Source organism: Mustela nigripes, chromosome 5 (genome assembly GCF_022355385.1).
Source record: "Mustela nigripes isolate SB6536 chromosome 5, MUSNIG.SB6536, whole genome shotgun sequence".
NCBI lineage: Eukaryota > Metazoa > Chordata > Mammalia > Carnivora > Mustelidae > Mustela > Mustela nigripes.
Genome location: NC_081561.1, coordinates 126,354,206 through 126,373,717, shown reverse-complemented (window position 1 = coordinate 126,373,717; position 19,512 = coordinate 126,354,206). Strand labels below are relative to the sequence as shown.

General features: G+C 48.0%; 1 protein-coding gene across 1 annotated transcript; it reads right to left on the bottom strand.

The window, feature by feature from the left end:
* Window positions 1-2,546: 2,546 nt before the first annotated feature.
* NR2E1 (nuclear receptor subfamily 2 group E member 1) lies at window positions 2,547-18,017 on the bottom strand. The gene is made up of 9 exons (XM_059401587.1): window positions 17,918-18,017; window positions 16,798-16,943; window positions 13,523-13,610; window positions 11,790-12,025; window positions 10,319-10,465; window positions 8,040-8,136; window positions 7,503-7,652; window positions 7,142-7,247; window positions 2,547-2,936 (listed from the first exon to the last, which is right to left on the bottom strand). The coding sequence occupies exons 1-9, from the start codon at window positions 18,015-18,017 to the stop codon at window positions 2,774-2,776; spliced, it is 1,233 nt and encodes a 410-aa protein (XP_059257570.1). The 3' UTR covers window positions 2,547-2,773.
* Between the last annotated feature and the right edge of the window lie 1,495 nt (window positions 18,018-19,512).

Here is a 19,512-nt window from a genome sequence, read left to right as displayed (position 1 = left end):
CTTAGCACCAGCCCGCAGAGGATACTTGCCTTAAGATCCAGGCAAGCACTAAGGTTCTTAGAGCACCGAAGCCGCAGCCAGCAGAGATCCCCGAATCCCAGAAGAGAGTTTTTAACTCTGGGCTTTTTCAAACATTGAAAGCCAGCTTTGATTCATGCTTACGCCCCAGACAGGCAGTTCCAGTGGGAATGTGTTCTAGGGCAGGTCCCACGAAACTTACTCCCTCTTAACTTTACGGAGATGGTTTTCAATGGATTAAAATAGATTCTGTGTTTGTGACAGATTTTAGTACAGGTCGGTGATACCCCTCTGTCCCCCTCCTCAGAAACATCTCAGAAACATTCTAGCATCTTCTTGGTACCTTTCACCAATGCACACATTCCCAAAGGTAACCACTATTACGGAGTTAGTGTTTATCCTACTCATGTTTGTTTTAAATATTTATGGTATATTTATATATCTATAAACATAATCTGGTATTGTTCTGTAGGCTTTAAACTTTACATAAACACCAAGCTATATGTCTCCTTTGTGATTCACTTCCCACCCACTCACACACTGTAGTTCACAACATGGACCCTTGATGAATACATTGGTTCCAGGCTACTCGTTTTAAATGCAAACCTTCTACAGAATACTATATATACTGCAAGTATATATTGTCCACTGGTGGACATTTTCCTCTTCAAACATGAGCAGTATTACAAGGAACGTTCTTACACACATCTTTAAGTACCTTGCTTTTCTCTAAGCCTCGCTTCTCCTCTCTGTGGACTCAGCACAGGAGTGCCCAGCTGGTTGTACTTCCATACAGGCAATCTTTAGGATCAGTTTAGCCAAGAGTCGCTAGTCTGCTCCAGGCCCTCACTGGTGCTGTTGCCCAGGAGGACCCCACAGCGCCCTTGGCCTTGGGCACTTCTGATTTCCGCTCCTGGCCGCTGACGTGGGAGCAGCCGGTGGCAGTGGGGCCGGTGCCCTGAGATTTGCTGGGAACATCTGAACCCTCTTCCTACTGCTCCTTCCACATCTTACTCACCGATACAGACCTTCATACTCTATCTTTTGTCGTCACTAAATGATTTCAAGTTCCTGATCAGGACTGAAATGCTGGCAAGAGAGTTAGAGGAGTGAGTGAATGAAGACTCTGTTAAGCGTCTTTCTTCTTCACACAGCAATTTTTCTAACAGATGCAATTACATTTGAGAGCTGCAGAGAACGGAATCTTATGTTTTATTTCTTTATTCATCATTTTACAAATGGGATTCACTGTAAAAAGGAAATTGCCTTTGTGGTTCAGTTCTCCAGGCTGGGGTGCTCCGAGGTTCAATTTCTACACCAGCTGCCACAGCCACCTCGGAGCTGGGGGCAAGAACCAGCCAGGGAGGGAGGCTAAGAAATCAGGGAGCATTCCTTTAAATCCAATATATTTTTATTCTTTGTAAATACAATGAGTACAACCTTTTAACTTCACAAATCAGTTAATTCACTTTGTACAAGAAAAGTTTTACTCATCCTATGATAGTCCAAGTGCTGAATATTTTTCCTCAGTGCTAGTACCTAAGAAATCAAAATGTGAAAAGTACAGCAGCTATTTTAAAATGGTTGTTTCTACATTTCCATAAGTATAGATTCATACCAAAGGAGCAGCTTATAGTGTAGGACGGTGTGTGTGTGTGTATGTGTGTGCGCGCGCGCGCGCGTGTGCATGTGCATGCGTGTGTTCAAGGCTTTACTAGAAACCGGTTTTCGGAAAGGCATTGAAGAGTCTCAGACTGTAGCCATGGATCGATCAAGAAACCTGTTAGCCTTCATCTCCATGCGGTTCCTTCTGGCGTCATGTCTCTGTTCAGCTACTCTGCTGTGACTTGCTGAAACACGAGTTTGGACCCCCATCGCCTTTGGTTTCAGCACTTTGATAACGGGACAGCGATCTCCCTCTGCCTTCACCTCCGCTTTATTTGGTTTTGCTGTTTTTATCCATCCTCCGTCAACTTGCGTTCTTTTTAGTCAAGCTCTTCTATTTTTGAGATGTTATCCAAGCTCAAGTCCTGGTGTGAATCTCATTTTCATCCACTAGTTCTTTGGATGAGGTTGCCTGGCCTATGGTACTGAAGAGAAGGAGGAGGAGGAGGAGGGGAAGAAGGGGGAGAACACAAGAGAGAGAAAGGAGAGAAAACAGAGAGAAAACAAGTCTCACGGCATAAGCTACCTTTCATTTACTAACTCAGTCCGGAAGGCCACTTCATGATGTATTACGATAGAAGAAAAACTTTTGATAAAACTTTTGATTGAAAACCTAACCATTATTTTTAAAATAAATTCTCCAACGTAAAATAGTTCTGAAGGCTGCCGTATGATGTTATACACAGAGCTCTATTTGGTTACCCAACTTCATATGCTAAAAAAGAAAAGGAAGTTCTATGGACGGTTCAGCTTTTGAGAGTGCAGCCCGGTCTTCCAGGTAAGAGGCAGGATGGCACGGCCTGCAGCAACCCCCCCCCCCCCGATCTGGCCCCCCTCCCAGGGCGCGGCAGCAAGGAGTTCTCTCAGCTCCGGTGGTCCTGTGACGCCCCCTTTCCTTCCCTGCTGCCTTACCCTGGGGGAGGCAGCAGGTCAAAGCAACTGGAACTGTTTTGCGTCCATTGGCATGTTTTTCTGAAGGCTACACATTCCCAGGTTTATGCTTCCTGAAGGGTTTGTTAGTTGAGGCTTGTTCTCGGCGGGTAGAAGTTCATCAGCCACTGTCCCATCCTGAAAAGCGGGGACTCAGAGCTTAGATATCACTGGATTTGTACATATCTGAAAGCAGTCTTGTAATGGGCACGTTGCCGATGGTTTTTTTGAAAAACACTTCTTCTATGGTTGATGGACTAATAGAACGTAAAGCTGGCAAAAGCAACAGGAGTTTTCCAAAGCGACAGGGCTGCGTGGGGTATCTGGAAAAGGAGAAGCCATAAAGCAAGGTAAGATCCATTCCTCATGGAAATTCATATCCCATGCTTGAAGACACACCCTCTTCCTGGCTGGGCCTCTGTACCACCCCCCTTCCCTGCAGCGGAGGGCCCCACAGGTGCTACTGGCCCTGCTCTGCAGGGTGAACAGCCGAGGCAAGAGCCTAAATGACGCGGCCCAAATCACGTGGTGACTGTCTCTACATCAGGCAAAGGGCTTGCGTTTTTTTTTTTTTTTTTGGATGAAAAGTAATTTTTTAAAAAGATCTTATTTATTTATTGACAGACAGAGATTACAAGTAGGCAGAGAGGCAGGCAGAGAGAGAGGAAGGGAAGCAGGCTCCCCGCTGAGCAGAGAGCCTGATGTGGGGCTCGATCCCAGGACTCTAGGATCATGACCTGAGCCGAACGCAAAGGCTTAACCTACTGAACCATCCAGGCACCCCTGGATGAAAAGTAATTTTTATTTTTAAAAAAGATTTTACTTATTTGCAAGAGAGGGTGGTGACAGAGAGAGCACAAGCAGGGTGAGGGGCAGAAAGAGAAGCAGGCTTCCCGTTGAGCAGGAAGTCCAATTTGGGGCTCAATCCTGGGACCCTGGGATCATGACCCGAGCCAAAGGCAGATGCATAACCTACTGAAGCACCCAGGCGCCCTAGAAAAATAATTTTAAGAAACATGGCGCCAAGTTCAGGTCAGATAATACACTGAAGTCTGCCAGGGCAGGGAATCACCATGCTGCTGAGGATAAAGGGTAGCGCTAACATCCACATTTTCTGATTCACAAGGCTCCTTCCTCAGGCTCGTTTCCTCAGATAAAATGGTTTCCTTTTCTAAGCCATTCTCCAAATTATTATTCAGGCATTACACTTAGTCACTCTCAGGAATAATTCCGTCCTTATTACACTGCAAATTAAAGACTAAGTTCTGTTGGGTGGTATGCCATCCAACTTTCATGTCAATGAAATTGGCATATAATTAAAGATGTGAGAAATTGCTTAACAATTTCCTCTCTTGATGTCCAACATACGTCTGTGCTCAGATGGGCAAGTTCAATTTTCTGCTGCCCTTAGATGCCTGTAACCTCACCGTGGCCCGGATGCTTCCTCCATTAATTGTTTGCAATCAGCTACCTATGTATTTCTCAAGGAGGGCTCCCTCCTCCACAGCACACCACCCAGAAGACTGAGCTCCAGGGGCACCTGTCAGTAACCAAGCCAGGTTTAACCCCTCCCTGGCCACAGAGGGCTAGAACCTGATAGATACCAAAATTCACTCATAAGAGCTAGGTAGCTGAACGCTGAGTTTAACTGACCAGTAATGTCAGCCTGCAAATAGAATCGAGTCATGATCACTCTTAGCTTTTGGCACCCGGAAATCCCTCTCTTCAACCTGATACCAGGCTGATAATTCTGTCTGGGCCTCTGAGAACCTCATTTGGCTGTTTGGCTGCCCAGCTTCATTATCACCCATGGGCAAGGAATGGAATGGAAGGAACCCCCAGACCCACATCTCCCTTCTACCTGACTCTCTTCAACAGCTCTGCTTCCCCTCCTGGGGTCAGGCTGAGGAGTGAGAATCCTACAGTGGGTGGGAGGCCATGGGATGCCTAGACAAGTCTCCGCTATGTCTGTAGCCATAACCCAACATGCTGGAATTTTCCCATGGTGAGGAACCACTGTGGGAAGTAGTAACTTCCAGAAAGGATGGATTTTGGAGAATCCATAGACCATTAAATCTTGACTTTCTGCATGGAAATTATCCACTCACCTACTCACCCACTTCTTTTATTTCCTAGTTAGGAAGGGGCTGGTTAGTCAACAAGGATGAACTGTCTGTTATATGTGGAGTCTTGTACTACCCAGAAACAGCAACAGCGTGTGTGTGTGTGCGTGCGCGCGCACGCGCGCGCATGCGTGCGCACGCGCACGCTCATGTGAGGCAGAGAGAAAGAGTGCCTAACTACTCAATATTATTTTTTAGAATATCTATTTCCCTGATTTTGTCCATTAGCAAAAATAACAAGAAGCTTTCTTTTCAGGCATAAGTGTTCTGTGTCTGTCACAGATCCGTGTTGTTTGATCTTCAGTTATAACATAGTTTGTGTGAAATGCCAATTCCTAGCCTTTTCCTTATGTCCTAGATAATTAGAGAAGTAGCCTACAGAGCTGAGTTTGCAATTTTTAACAATTAATGTATAATTAGCTCAGTTTGCAATACTGACTTTTCATTTCAATTTCAGATTTTATTTTTCTAGACAGGAAAGTGCTAGAGGAGAATATTCTCTGATTGAAGGAGCTAAGAAATGAGGCGTATGCAGTTTTTCACCCTATGTATGACTCTAGGTATTAATATTAATTACAGGGGCACCTGGGTGGCTCAGTCAGTGGAACATCTGACTCTTGGTTTCAGCTCAGGTCATGATCTCAGATGGAGTATGGAGCCTGCTTAGGATTCTCTCTCTCTCCCCCTCCCCCTTCTCTAAAAAAAAAAAATAATAATTATAGCTATAGCTCATATTGTGAACTAAAAATTCCTTGTCAAAGCAAATGTGATCCTTCAATAAATAATCTCCTTGTTTTGAGGCTGGGGAGAAGTAGTATATTTGCCATTTTGCTAAAGAAGACTTTTGTTAATTTGTGGTTGCACTCTCTCAGGTCACCCTAGAAGAAACTTCTGGTGGGCCCTGCCCTCTCAGACTCCCCTTCCTGGACTCTGGCACCTCCCACAGCACCTCTGCTGGCTCTCCTCGAAGCCCATCTCCCCTGCTGAAGGCCCGTCGTTCAAGGATCAGCTCACATGTTGTCTTCATTCCCTCACCAACTAGAATTCGTCTCTCCCACTGCCCACTTTACCTTTTCTCTCTTCTCTGGTCTGAACTGAATGCACACTTGTGTCTACTGCATGCAGGGATAAGTGGGAAGTGTCTTGCTCTCTCTGGTGTCCCACCATGCTCACCAGGAGCCCTGCGTGGAGGCTTGCCTGAATCAGTAAGTGGGTGTCACATTCTTGTCAGTGTGATGTTCTTTACACCTTAATGACTAAATGTCGGAGTCAGTCATGATATACAAGTGAGTCTGTAGTGGGCAAAAAGTGCCCCAATTACGTACTGCTCCATTTTATAATTTTGAACAAAGATGAAGTGTTTACCGTACATTTGGAAATTTAACACGTATTTATAATTTTTAAAAAACAGCACTTTGATTTGGAAGACATGTACCCAGGCACTATCACTCAACAGAGTTTCAGTGATATTCCATAGACAGGAACGGGTTTATTCGTTAGTTTTCAAAGGAGGATTTATGACAGAAATAAGCAGCTTCGTAGCAGAAGCTCTGTGTCCCCCGCCCCCCCCCCCCGCCCAGTGAATCCAACTGACTTGGGATTTCTCCCACCCCTAGATGAGGAAGGCACGAGTGGCCGGAGCCACTCAATTTATGACTCCCAGCACTGTGTCTGTGGGTGATTTTGAGATGATGGAGAAGGTTTCCATGGGCTCCTTTCAGGGTCAATCTAAGAAGAAATAATCATAAGCAACTCTATTCTATTCTATTCCTCAGATCTATTGCAATCCTAACTTACGAAGCTAGCAGTGTTCTGTGACTCTTTAAAAGTCTTGCCTTTCTTCATTTGAAAATGAAATCAGAGTCTATATACCTCTGGGTGGACTTGTCCACTGGTGGGCCAGGAGGAGCACCACTGGAGCCCCAGTGGCTGAGAGTTTCTACACGAGCCAAGAACAGCCTCTGCCAATGGGCTCTGCTTGGCCAGAAGTGGCCATGACTCAAAACAACTTAGTGGATACCAGTCACCAAAGCCAAACAACAGTCATGACAGGGTTACAAATGGCCTCTCAAGGATGATGCGACCACTCTCTAATAGATCAGCTAACAGATCACAACACTTTGGCCTTCATTTTTGACCCTTCCCCTATCAGGTCCATTTACACAAATGTGTCCAAATGTTTTGATGGATCAGCTTGTTCCGTGTCTGGCAATGCTTTCACTTTGCTCATCTAATCTGACCGTCTCCTCTCAGCCACCTACGAGGTAAGTAAGGCTCTAACTATATTAGCGGGCGGGCAACAGGGTAATTGGTCACAGGATTTGAACTGGCTGACTCGGGCCTTTTCACACATTCACAATGGAAGCGATTTTCTGAAGTACCAGGTCAAAGCAAACAAGAGTCACCTGGTATGGATGTAGCTGTTGAGGGTTAGCTGGGCCTCATCTTGAAGGGCTGCAATGGCGGCAGCATTCCGGAAACTTCTCAGCTCAGAACCACTGTGTGTAGGAACTAGAAACGAAGACGGGAGAAGCTGTGAGAAGCAGCGCAGGAAATGCAGACGGGAAAGCACCTCCCTGGAAATGGCTGGCCGGCTGGAGAACAGGTAGGGCCCCCACCACGGGAAACGGGGCCAGTCCCCGGTATCGGCTCCCTTAAAAGACCATCCCCCCTTTGTGCAATGATCAGTCCGGACCCTGAGGTGGCTGAGTGAGGGAGGTGGCAAACCCAGGGAAGGAGAAGAGGCGGGGGTCTGCGTCAGCTTACCAGCTTTGAAAGTGACGATGCATTTCAGACAGGCGAATTCGGTAGCATCTAACCGGAGTTGTCTAAATCGAGCCACCACCTCCTGTAAAGCTTGTATTTCAGATATGATCTTGTTCAGCTTCTGGGAATCTGTGTTGTCACCGTTCATGCCTAGAATAGAAATATGGAATAAATGCTCTAATATGAAGGCATTTTCACGATTTAATATTGATTTTTGACAGAATTCTGCATATCAATATCTATTCAATTGTCACTCTAAAATATCTGATTCCATGTAAACCGGCTATATTGTATGAAAGTTAATATAAAATCTTCTCTTGGATGATAACAAACACAGTAATTTGCATTTAAATAACAATGCAAGCAGTCATGAATACAACAAAACAACATTATTTGCATTTAAATATAGATTTATAAATGACAGGTATACTCTATTGTTCAGCAGGAATTTGTTATTCTTTACATGTTGTTCTTTTTTCAGTAATGTATTTTTATGGTAATTTCTACAACAAAGTCATTAAATTGTGCAATTCTTACCAGATACAGCCAGTAGAGTGTTAGCATCAACCGGAATGGCCCATTGTGCTATTCCTAGAACAAACAGTTCTCTCCAAGCATCTTCCAAAAGCATCAGCTGTCATACAATAGATGTATAATATAATATAGTGTGTAATTTATAAATTTATAAACAATTTCAATATGTAAATTTCCATTATTTTAAAAAGTGTTTTAAATGCCTGTCTTGGTAAATTTTCCTCTGAATATTCCAGCTTTTCCTTTATTTTCCACATTTTTCCTTTTTGAAAAGGTGCCTATAGATAAGCACAGGCATCTGAGAGTCAGCCATTCCAATTCCCCAAACTTTGCTTCCTTTGGAAAAGGGTTTACCCTTCTTGGCCTTGAATCTATTCATTCCCGACCACCTAGAAACTTCTCCAGAGACCCAGGCTCTATGAAATGCCACCAGCAGCTCAGCAGGCAGATCCCCTTCATATAAAATGCTGATATTATCAGGGTTGAGGATTACAGACTAAGCGTGCAGATCTGGGCCCCCATCTTCCTAGAGGGTTGGGGGGCTGGGCTGGGAGAGAGAGAGAGAGAGAAAGAGAGATCACTAATTCCCAAGAGGCATGCAGGGAAATCAGGGTGTAATTATGTTAATAGGGTTTTGCTGAGTTTACCTCATCTCACTGCCTGATTTTTCTGAGACTCATAAGTGGACAGCATCAAGGTGCTTGTCATTTTCACTCTAATAAAATGTGCTACTGAATATTTAAAATGAAAATCTGACTCCTTTTTCAAATTAATATACCGGATTCCACTTCATTGTAGTTTGCTTGTTGTTGAAGGGTTTCCACTGAAGGGCTAAGTGGCAGACAGTAAGTAAATTTTGTTTCTATTAACGAGTATACAAATACCTGTTTTCAGAGAAAGCAGCCAGTACACATACACGTGGGCTCGTGCGCGCACACACATACACACACACACACAGACACACACACAACAAATGGTTAGAGTCAACATGCAACTCTGGTCAAAGACACAACCTAACTATTTTGGAAAAAAGAAATCTGTTTTGAAAAATCTCTCACAAACCAGTCAGTTCTGGATGATTTATGTGAAAGTATTTCCTTTTGGGAGCTAAGAGCTGAATTGTGAAGGCTTGTAACCAAAATCACAATCAGACCAAAAAGGTTTAATTTTGAAAATGCTTTATTTTTAGTTTTATTGCATTAGGTACAGAAAATAATACTTTAAAATGCAAGGTAAACAATATCTAATTCTCACCATGTCTGAAAGTCCAGGCTATGGAAAAGAGAACATCCCATGCTAGAAGATTAAATGTTTTGAGCACATTGCTAGGTCTCTCCATAGGAAACATACTTCATATTAAAGGGCACCATTATGCTTTAATTAGGTATAAAATGAATTAAAGAAATAAGCCACTTGCTTTCAAAACTACTTATTAGCCTTTTGAGAAATGTGTCATTAATTTCCATGAATGTACTGGTAACGTCTAATGCTTACGAACACTTCATTTTCTTTCTTTCCCTTAAGATTAGAAAAATTCTGGCAGACGCTATCCCTGCGATTTCTAACAACAAAATTTCCGGCTTGTGGTAAGATGTAATTTTTAGCAGCATATACTTCTCTCTCTGACTGTCATTTACAACCACAGAATTATGCACAATGCCCATTTGTTTACGAAATCTCATAAAGGACTTCAAGAAGCAAGGGAGATCCTGGCCTGTGGGAGGTCTGTCTGCAAGGCAGCCCATACCCATACGTGCTCATCAATTAGTGGTCAAAGCCATGAGTACCACAGTGGAAAATATAAAGCTGTGAACATAAAACAATGAGACTAGCTCTGAAAATCTTACAGGCAAATACGATCAACACTTACTTCTGCCAGGTCCAATGTTCTTAAGAAACACTGTTTTATTAGCAATTTTACTGTCATTAAGATTTTTAAAATTTGTGATTAAATTTGGTGTTTCAATGAAACTTGAAAAAAGAGAGCTAATGTTTTTGTCTATTTGTTTTTCATAGACCAGATCCAACTTTCCTGAAATAACATAATTATGCTTCTTAGTAAGGATTCCATAGCTAGATATTTTGAACCCATCGTAGGAAGCTGACAAAAATCGTTTCCTCTTTGCCGTTAAGAACAGATGCCTGGCCTTGGTGATTTATCCAGGTAACCTCCAGGTTCATGAGACTGACCACTGTTGGTTTTTTGGTTTTTTTATTTTGTTTTGGTTTTGTTTTTTCCCCCAGTCCCCTTCCCCAAGAGCTCAGTGCCCTCCTGGTCATACCTGGTCCTGCAAAGATAGCGTGGAGAAAGCTGGTACACTCTTAGCCCACTTGATACTCATGAACAGAAGCCTGGCAGCTGATTCACACACGGACTCCGTGGCCACTTCGTACAGATACATTGGGGTCCCATTCACTTCGTGGGGATACTGAGCAGGGAAGAAAGAGAAACACCACGGAGTGAGGAAACCACAGCTTTGCAAGAAGAGCCAACCTTTTAATTTCCTAATTAGACTGGGGAAGGAGATAGGCATTTGGATGTTCTGCTTAAACACGCAGTTGCCATCGGTAGACAAAAAAAACCACAAACATCTATATCTATAGAATTTGAGAAATAATAACCATTGGGAAAGGCCCATTTCCAGTCTCTGGGGGCCTGTTCTTCCAGAGGGGCATCTGGCTTTTCTATCCCCTGCAGCAAATTTTCCTCCAACTGAGCCAAGTGCCAGGCCTGTCTCCCAATTTAGACAAGAGCTGCTTGCATTTGTGTAAATAAAAATAGATGTGAAAAAAGTATAAATTAATAGGCATCCCAAACACAAATATGCATATGAGTATTTTTAGAAAGGATTAGTATATTATGGAAATATTTCAATTAGACATCTTAATCATTCACAGAGCGTCCCCATTCATAACTGACAACATATTCATAACACTACTTTCCCAAGCTTATTATACACATCAAGGGTAAGAAAGCAATATTAAATATTGTGCTTGTGCGTGTGCCCAGGTGTTTGGCTTCCCTGCAGTTTGGGGCTGCAGCTGGCCCTCCCCTTCGCGGCCTGGAGTGGGTGCTTTGGGTAGGTACCAGCTGGAAGCCTGGAAGGTAGTCCCTAGGTGGCAGCCTTCTGAAGTGTTCAGGCTGTGGCCCTTCTCAACAGAGACTCAATCCGGGTAGAAATACATGCATCTCAGAAGGGAGAGAGGAAGACGGAAGACGCAGCCAGCTTCCTCAAACCGTCCTAACAGGGTGCGCTTCCCTTGTTGGTTGTTGCTGCATTAGGGACCCTATAGCTTTGCCCCAGAAAAACAGATCTCTGCGATATGCCACACGGGGACACCTCTCTGCCAGCTGCAGCCAACTCCTTTTCCCTAAAAACAGAAGTGCTCTTCCGGCCTCCAGAAATACCTAGGTTGCCCCTTGGTTCAGCCAGGACTCCACCCCACTTGGCTTTTTTTTTTTTTTTTTTTTTTTAAGGGGCAAATTCCTGGGCCCCACCTCAGACTTGCTGGAAGGGACTCTCTGGGAAATGGGGCAGAGAGTTCACGTGTGTAGCCAGTCCACCAAAATTTGGACACTCCTGGCTTAGGCGGCGAGAGTGGGGGGCCGACAGCTCCCCGCAGAGCCCGACCCAGCACCCCGCGAGGTCGCTCAGTCTTTGGCTCCACCCATCCTAGCGCCGAAGATAGGGGCGCCCCGCCCCCGCCCTCAGCCAGCCGCGGGGCTCCTTGGGGCCCAGCAAGGACACGGACCTTGGGCGTGGGCTGAGCCAGGCTCACGAGAGTCTGCCGCTCCGGGGTGGCGGACACCGCGGCCAGCTCCAAGCCGTGGGGTTCGAGCTGCGTGACTGCGGTGAAGAACGCGGGCGCGGGCAGCGCCGCCGAGGGGAAGTGCGCAGCCGCCCCGTTCTCCTCCTTGTGTCCGCGGAAGTAGAGGGCCACCTGCTTGCGAATGGTGGACGTCCGAGGCCCCCGCTCGTGCTGCACGGCTGCAGAGACAGACAGATGGGCGAATGCCCAGGATCAGAGACTCGACCACACTTAGCCGCTGCCGGGCTCTGGGGCCAAACGCCACGCCTGGGCAGGCAGGGTCACTCGAGAGGTGAAGACAGGGAGGGACAGGGAATGTGCGGGCGGAGGGCGCTCCGAGGTCGTCTGCCTCTTACACCGCAGGCACGAGAGCCCAGGCTGAGGGGAGAAGCCGGACCCAAGTGTCACGATAATGGCCAAACCTCCAGCAAGACTAGGCCTGTTCTCTTGTCCGTTCAGGGCTCTGCCCTACCCAGAGGAGGTCGCAGAGGAACCGGAGACCCTGAGGGTGGGGAAGCGACAAAGGGGATCCGGAGCCCTGTGCCCAGCCAGGCACTGCCTTCCCTGCACAAGCATTTCCCGGTCAGCCCAATGGTGACTCCCCCCACCTCACCCCCCGCCCCGGGGAAGTGGCGTTTGGCCTCCGAGGGCCTCAGGAGCAAAGGACCCGAGGGAGAGCCCGTCTTGGAGTGTGCTGGAGGAAGGCAGGGGAGATGTGACAATTACCGCCAACAGTTTAAACAAACAAATTAATTCAGGGCAATCTTCCGCTCGCAGAGCTTGACAACTTGTCAATACACGAGTTCAACAGGTTGGACGTTCCCTCCTGCTTCCTGCGCTGCTGAGGAAGGAGCTCTCCCCAGTGGGCTCTGTGCCTCCTGGAGCTGCCACCCGGCCCGGACTGTCGCCAAGGCAAACTCTCTCAACATCCTATCCTGAGGCCCCATTCCTCCCTCCTGGCCATGACCCCGGCCCGGGGGCTGGCCAGGCCTGGGGCGCCCTCGCCAGGCCACCACCGGGCTGGCACTCGGCCTGCGCTCTCATGCTCTAGCTCTTGCTGTGCGCCTTTAAGGTCCTTATGGAAGTCAGCTGTGCGAGGCACCCACAGGCGTCTCCCTGCCTCTCCAGCCCCTTTTTGTAGAACCGAGAGAAAAAGCCCAGATCGCCACAATGGCTGTCCTGGTTTGGGAGTCTTGATGAATTAACAAACACAGGCTTGAAATTCCGTGCGCTTGTGTCTCTGCCCTCCCTCCTCCAACAGTCCCCTAGTCCCCACAGTCTCCAACCTCGGAGACCATCCAGATTTCGAGATCCTGCGGAAGGCTAACAGGCGTAGTCTGCAAGGAGAGGTGAGAGGAGGCATTAGGATCCAGGAAATCCGCAGGAGTGTCCAGCAGAGTGACTTCCCCCAGAGTGCTGTCTTCATGGGGGTGAGGAGGTTGCAGGGTGCAAGTTCCCTATGTGGGTATGGACCATACCTCTAGAGTTCAGTGGGATGGGGGTAGGGGCTCATGCAGAGAAACAGATAAGACTGAAAGTTGGAGGCCAATTCCCAGCATCTGGAAAGAAGTGCTCTAGAGATGATTTACATGCATTGGAGTGCCATGTATTTTCTGTACATATAATTTACTTACTAGTCAACCAACATTAGAGAAATAAAAAGCTGTACTGATTACCATCTTTGTTCATGTTGACTTCCAAACACTTCTTCAGCCGACACGCCCTGCACTGGTTTCTGTGCGTCTTGTCCACCGGGCAGCCTCCCTGGAACAGAGCACAGAAGGTCAGCGGCCCCCAGGGACTTTAGACTGGAGATGTGAACGCCGTTTTGGGGGAGACATGGAGGCGGGAATGGACCCTGCCACCCATCTGGGAGCTGCAAGCCTGGGGCCCCAAAACTCGAAGGCCTTGGGCATGAACAGGGCTAGTTAGGGAGAGGGCCGGGATTTCTGGGGCTATTCAAAAGGAACAGCCCCCAACCTTGCGAAGGTGGACAAGGAGGAAGAGTCCTTCCCCAAGCAGGCGAAGGGTCAAAGCGCCTGGATTGCCTGACTTTGCAGCGTTGGGAGGACAAGCTCTAGAGAGGAGCTTCCGCCAGGCTCAGAGGTGGTGGAACAGGGCCGAGATGTTTCAGGACCGAAGACAGCGACGGGACCCAGAGGAGGAGGCTGATCAGCCAGGATTCCCACCACTCTCCCCTCCTGCCAACTATTCTTTCCACCTTCAGGTTTCGAGTCTACCTCTTTCTGTCGGGGGGGGGGGGGGGGGGGCGTTTATTTGTCGGATACATATTTCCCATTTAGTCTTCACTCTCCTGTTTCCTCACTCTTGGCTTTGTACTTGAAGCCCTCCTTCTAACCAGCATGTTAATGTTGTCTTAAAGACTGGGCTCAGCCCAGATTGATGGAAACACAGCCATTCCTGGAAGGTGAGGCAGGAGCCAGAGTGGTTAGCAGGGCAAGGCCTCCAGAGGTGAGGATGAGAAGGGAAGAGCCCAAGGCCTGGGCAAAATCTTGAAGTGTTCACTATGTAAATATGACCAAGAAGATAATGTCATGGACTGTCTGACAAAATGATAATATGGACTGAGAATATTAGCATGGTATCTGAGGGGGGGTGTGCGGAGAGCTAATTACTGCCTTAGAAATATTTATTTGAGAAGCACGAAAATGTTTTACCTAATGCAATTTTCGGGAAAAAATACTGGCTATTACAAGAGGAAATTTACAGAGAAAGTTTCCTGTGGAATTCATTCACTGTTAAGTGTTATTACTGAGGGAACATATACACATAGATACATAAAGAGTCATATCTACACATACACTTTATACACCAAAAATATATGTTTGGTGCTCTCCTGTATTTATATGACTTGCAACTGTTACAAGTACCGTGGGAATAAAGAGAATAAAATAAATGTATTTTTATTTTCCTTCATAATCTAAAAAACTCATGTAGTGCGAATTGTGGATAGGCACATTTTCTGAAATAGCCCTTAAGAAAAAAATGACACACTTGAATACCCTTTTTTAAAAATGAGATCCCTTCTGATTTAAAATATGTTGAGATATTTAAAATAAAGACAGCGCAGAGGTTTGTAACAATTTCTGTATGTCCTCATTACTGTTAATAACAAATTGGAACGTTATTTATCTAATCTTAGAATACAAGAGATAAAGGAAATAGTTTTTGCTCTCCAAATGAATTCTTCAGGGCATCTTTGCTGGCCAGTGAGATAGCTCAATGTAAAGAAGGTTAAAGAACTTGTTATTAATTGCAATCGTATGTCTATCCTCAAATGTTATCTTCCTAGCATTCTGATAAACAAGCTAATGCAAAATGGAAGCCTTCACTTGTTCTTAGGAGCGTCTTCAAATCAGATCAAATGTGTATAAATATCCGAAGCTTGAGAGAAAGATGAGTGCTTGAGCTCAGCCCATTTATTCTCTCGGCAAGGAGAGGACACCAAGCCTGATGAGTCCTATTATCAGTCCTTTACAAGGACTTGGACTGACATCAATATGTTCCAATTGATAGCCAACCCCTTTGAAAATATCAAGCATTAACATCTGAGATTTTGATTTCCTAATTCTGTGCATTGCATAAAATTAAAAGGTAATTTAAGTAGAAGCCTGCTCAAATCTGATAACCCACAGTAATACCCTATTCCTGTGGATACAGTCCTGCCTGAGTATAATGTGATGTGTCCATATGTTGAGCCAGAGCTCTGTGCCCATTTAAATGGGTACCAGGGTTGGAGTTCAAAATAACTTATCCAAATGTAAGTATCTTCTTGTTCTTGTTGATAATCCAAATCTATGGGAAATTGACATGAGCACACATAGCTTTAGCTATGCTCCAGACAATATGTGTGTGTATGTGGATACCATAAATATTAATTAGTGGAAGTATTTTACCATATTGGTTACCAAAGGATGACTTCTGACTATTACACTCTCCGGGGTCTTCTTGGGATGTCAAGGTGTTGGCTCTGTGCTGACGGTCTGCGTGCCTGGCTGAGGAGAAGGCAATGTGGGACCAAAAGGCTGATCTCCCTCAAATGGGCCAATTACTGAGCTGGAAACTGAGTCAGGGGGTTCTACTTGTTCTGGAAGCTCTGCCTCACTCTCAGCCCATGCTTTAACTCCCTTGTCTTTCTGAGGCAGTTCTGCCAGCTCCATCCCAAGACACAACCAACCAGGCCCTTCTCAGCAGCAAAAGAGAAGATACAGGAGCCCTGGAGAGGATTCTAGCTACCCCTTCCTTGAGAACCTTCTCTTCTTGCTCACTCTGCCCTTTCCTGACAAGGCAGAGCTGAAGTCTCATGGAGGCTGCAGCCCCCCTGCTCCCTTCAGAGCGGTCCTGCTTCTCCCAAGTTGAAAGGACAAAGCCCTTCCCGCAGCAAGTCCTGTGTTCCAGGTGGCCACACTCCTCTCAGGTGTGCCTGGGACGGATGCCTTGTGCCTTTTACTTCCACCATGGCAGGCAGTGGTCAGGGCACTGAGCTTGGGCTGCGGCTTGGGGGCAGAGGCGGGGTAGGGTACAGGCAACATAGCACAGCCTTTTCTCCAGCTTGCAACGTGTGGTTTGGATTCTAAAGTTCCTTAGGTTCCCTGGGCTGGATTTAAAGCCACCGGGTGTGGGTCCTACCCAGTGTCAAAGTGTGTGAGAGGATTACAAAAAGCGGGGAGGGTGGGTGTGTGCGCGCAGGGAGGAGCCCGGATTTCAGATGTGCCCCTGCAAACTCTTGTATCTGCCCTTACCTCTTCCCGCCTTTCCCACGCGGAAGGGCCTCTGAGAGCTGAGGCGGGAAGGAGGGGAGAGGAAGGGAGAGGTCAGGACTCGGTCTCTCCTCTGCAGCTTGGAAACCCGGAGGAGGCCTTGGCACAAACAAAAGAGGGGGAGGCAGCCGAGGGGAGCCGGGCAGTGCAGCCCTGGCCGAGCGAGGTACCTGGTTTCCAGATTTGCAGACATACGTCCTATTCCGCCGGATACTCCGTTTGAAAAACCCCGAGCAGCCGTCGCAGGCGTAGACCCCGTAGTGTTTCCCCGAGCTGCGGTCGCCACACACTTTACAGGGGATATCTAAAATACGGCCTGAGATCGCCGGGAAGACAGGGGAGGGGGAAGGGGCGAGAGGGAGAGGAGGGCGGAGAAGAGGGAGGAAGGGGAGCCGGAGAGAGAGATGCTAAGCAATCTGACCTCTGAAGGGATTAGCACCGAAGCTGCGGTAAAAGCAAATAATGAAGTGATTTTATAGCCAAACTTTTTTTCCTTGAGCAAGTGTCAGTTTCCTACAATGAGCATTATTCATGCACCGCTACATGTATTTGGGTCTCTTCTAATCGCCGAGACCCATTTTGGAATAAAAGATTACAGCAGGCCCGGGCGGCAGCACGGCCCGCCGCTGCCTTTCTGCTCCGCGGAAAGTTTGGCCGCCTCCCTCCCCCGCTCTCGCATTTAACAGAGAAAGTTGTTAGCGCGCGAGGAGACAAACTTGAAATGTAAAAGGGGAAAGAAGAAAAACAAACACGGCTGGAACCGGGGATGGCAGCTGGAAGGCAATCGAGTTTTCTCTGAGCTGCCGGGCGGTTGTTATTATTAGGATTATTATTGTAATGCTAATACTAGGATTATTAATGATAATAAGGGTAGTGGTAATTGCCCAACTTTCGCTTTACCTATTTTAAAAAATGCTTAGTGGATCGCTTTTGAGAAATTATTTCTTTTAGGAAAAAAAAAAAAAAAACATTTTCCCCCCAAAGTAACTAGCACCGGGCTGGGCAAATGAGGGAGTGGCGCGTGCGCTGTTCCTTCCCAGGTTAGCGCGGGACAGCCACCCCTTCTCCCTCCGCACCCCAAGTTCTTGCGCAGAGACCTACCTCCTCACACTGGATCCCGGGTGGGGCCCTTCCTGCCTGTTTTTCCTCCGCCGTGGAAGGGTGATGTTTTAAAGGCCCTAGCTGGTTTCTCTAGACTGCCCGTGTCCACCCCTGGTGGCCTCGACGGTCGCCTGGCTTAAGAGAACTTTTCTTGGAATCCCCTCAAGCCCGGGGCGGCTACGGACGGACCTTGGAGGAACGTTCGGGGGAGGTGGTAGTCCAACATTCCCGGGGAGGGAACTCTTTTGCTCTTAAGGTTCAAGAGTCCAACCAGCCCGAAGCCATTCATAGGGGCTTAGAAATCTTTATTCTTGCAAACAAAGTATTAAAGTACGAACACTTTGATAATAGTAATGACGGTGGTAATAATTAACTTATTTACATTGAATTTTCCCCTCGCGACTCCACCCAAGGCCTCCAGTCTGGGCCCGAAAGGCCTCCTCCGTGAATCTGGACAGTTGCTGTCCCGAGCACTCAGGTTGGGGAACGCTACCAGGCTGGGGTGCAGGGCGGCGAGTCAGACCACCGGGCCAGGGTACTAGAGGAAGAGAGGGTGCCACGTGGGGAGGGCCTCGAGGTCTCAGAAGTGGAAACCTGCTCGTGGATTCCTAGGCGTCCTGGCAGGCGGGGATCCCTCCCTGAGCGAGGCCTTGGAGGAGCTGCGGGGGGCCGGGAAGGAGGGGGGCATGGAGAGCCCGGCGGCCAGGGTGGGGGTGGGGGTTCGATAACGACCAAGCTCGGCCGGGGTAATTACAACCCCGCCATAGCACCTGCCTATAGAGCCACCAGTGACCCGTCAAAAAGAGTAGCATGGGAATTCAGACGGCGACAAAGGCCGGTGGGGGAGGCGCGCAGCGGAGCGACCACCGCCTTGGAGCCCCCTTTCCCGTAGGGTGGGAGGAAAGGCTGTGCTTGGTGGGGGGAGGAAGCCGCCGGAGAGAGCCTGGCAAAGCCACAGCGGGGCTTGTCTCTCACCCCCTTGGGCCTGTCACCTTGCCCATGGGAACTCACAGGCACCCAGCAGCCGGGGCCCGCGAGCTCTGCGGCATCGCACTCCCACTGCAAACAGCAAACTTGGTTTCCTTATTTTGCAACCATCCTTCCCAGCATGACACGCGCCCTCTGGCTGAGCTGGGGTCCATGTTTGGGATTCAGCAGTCCTGTCGCCCCAGCTGTCCTCTTCCCGGTGGCACTTTGGATGATGCCAAGATGAGCGCGCAGGAGCAGCAGTGGTGGTATTTCTCCCCCTCTTCCGCACCCCCCCCTTCCCATCCAGACAGGAGCACAGGGACACACCACATCTCTGGAGAACCTCATGCGGCGCAGGGAGGACCGGTGCGGGGCGGGTCACCCTTCTCCAGCTGGGGGCCGGGGTCGGGGCTCCTCGACAGTTGCCCGGCAGGGCCACCACCGCTGCGGGTGGGTCCTGCCTCGGCGCAGACTCCTGGGCCTCGGCTCCCGGGGCAGATTAGAGGCAGGCCGACTGGCCCGGGGCGGGGCCCAGGAGGGAGAGACGCGAAAATTCCGGGGCAGAGCGGGTCTGAGCCTCAGACTCCGCCACCCAGCCACGTTAAGGTGACTTGGGGTCACGAGACAAGCTGGTTGACCCCGTTGCAAAGCTCCTCTCATTTAGCAAACCGAGCGAGCTCCGACGTGAGGCAGGCGGGAGTTTCCTGAGGCTGGAAAACCGTTCTTAACTTCCCTCGCCAGGGGGTCCCCTCGGGGCTTTTTGTGTGTCATAATTGCCTAAAGATATATGGCAGCTTCGATTACTGTAATTACCA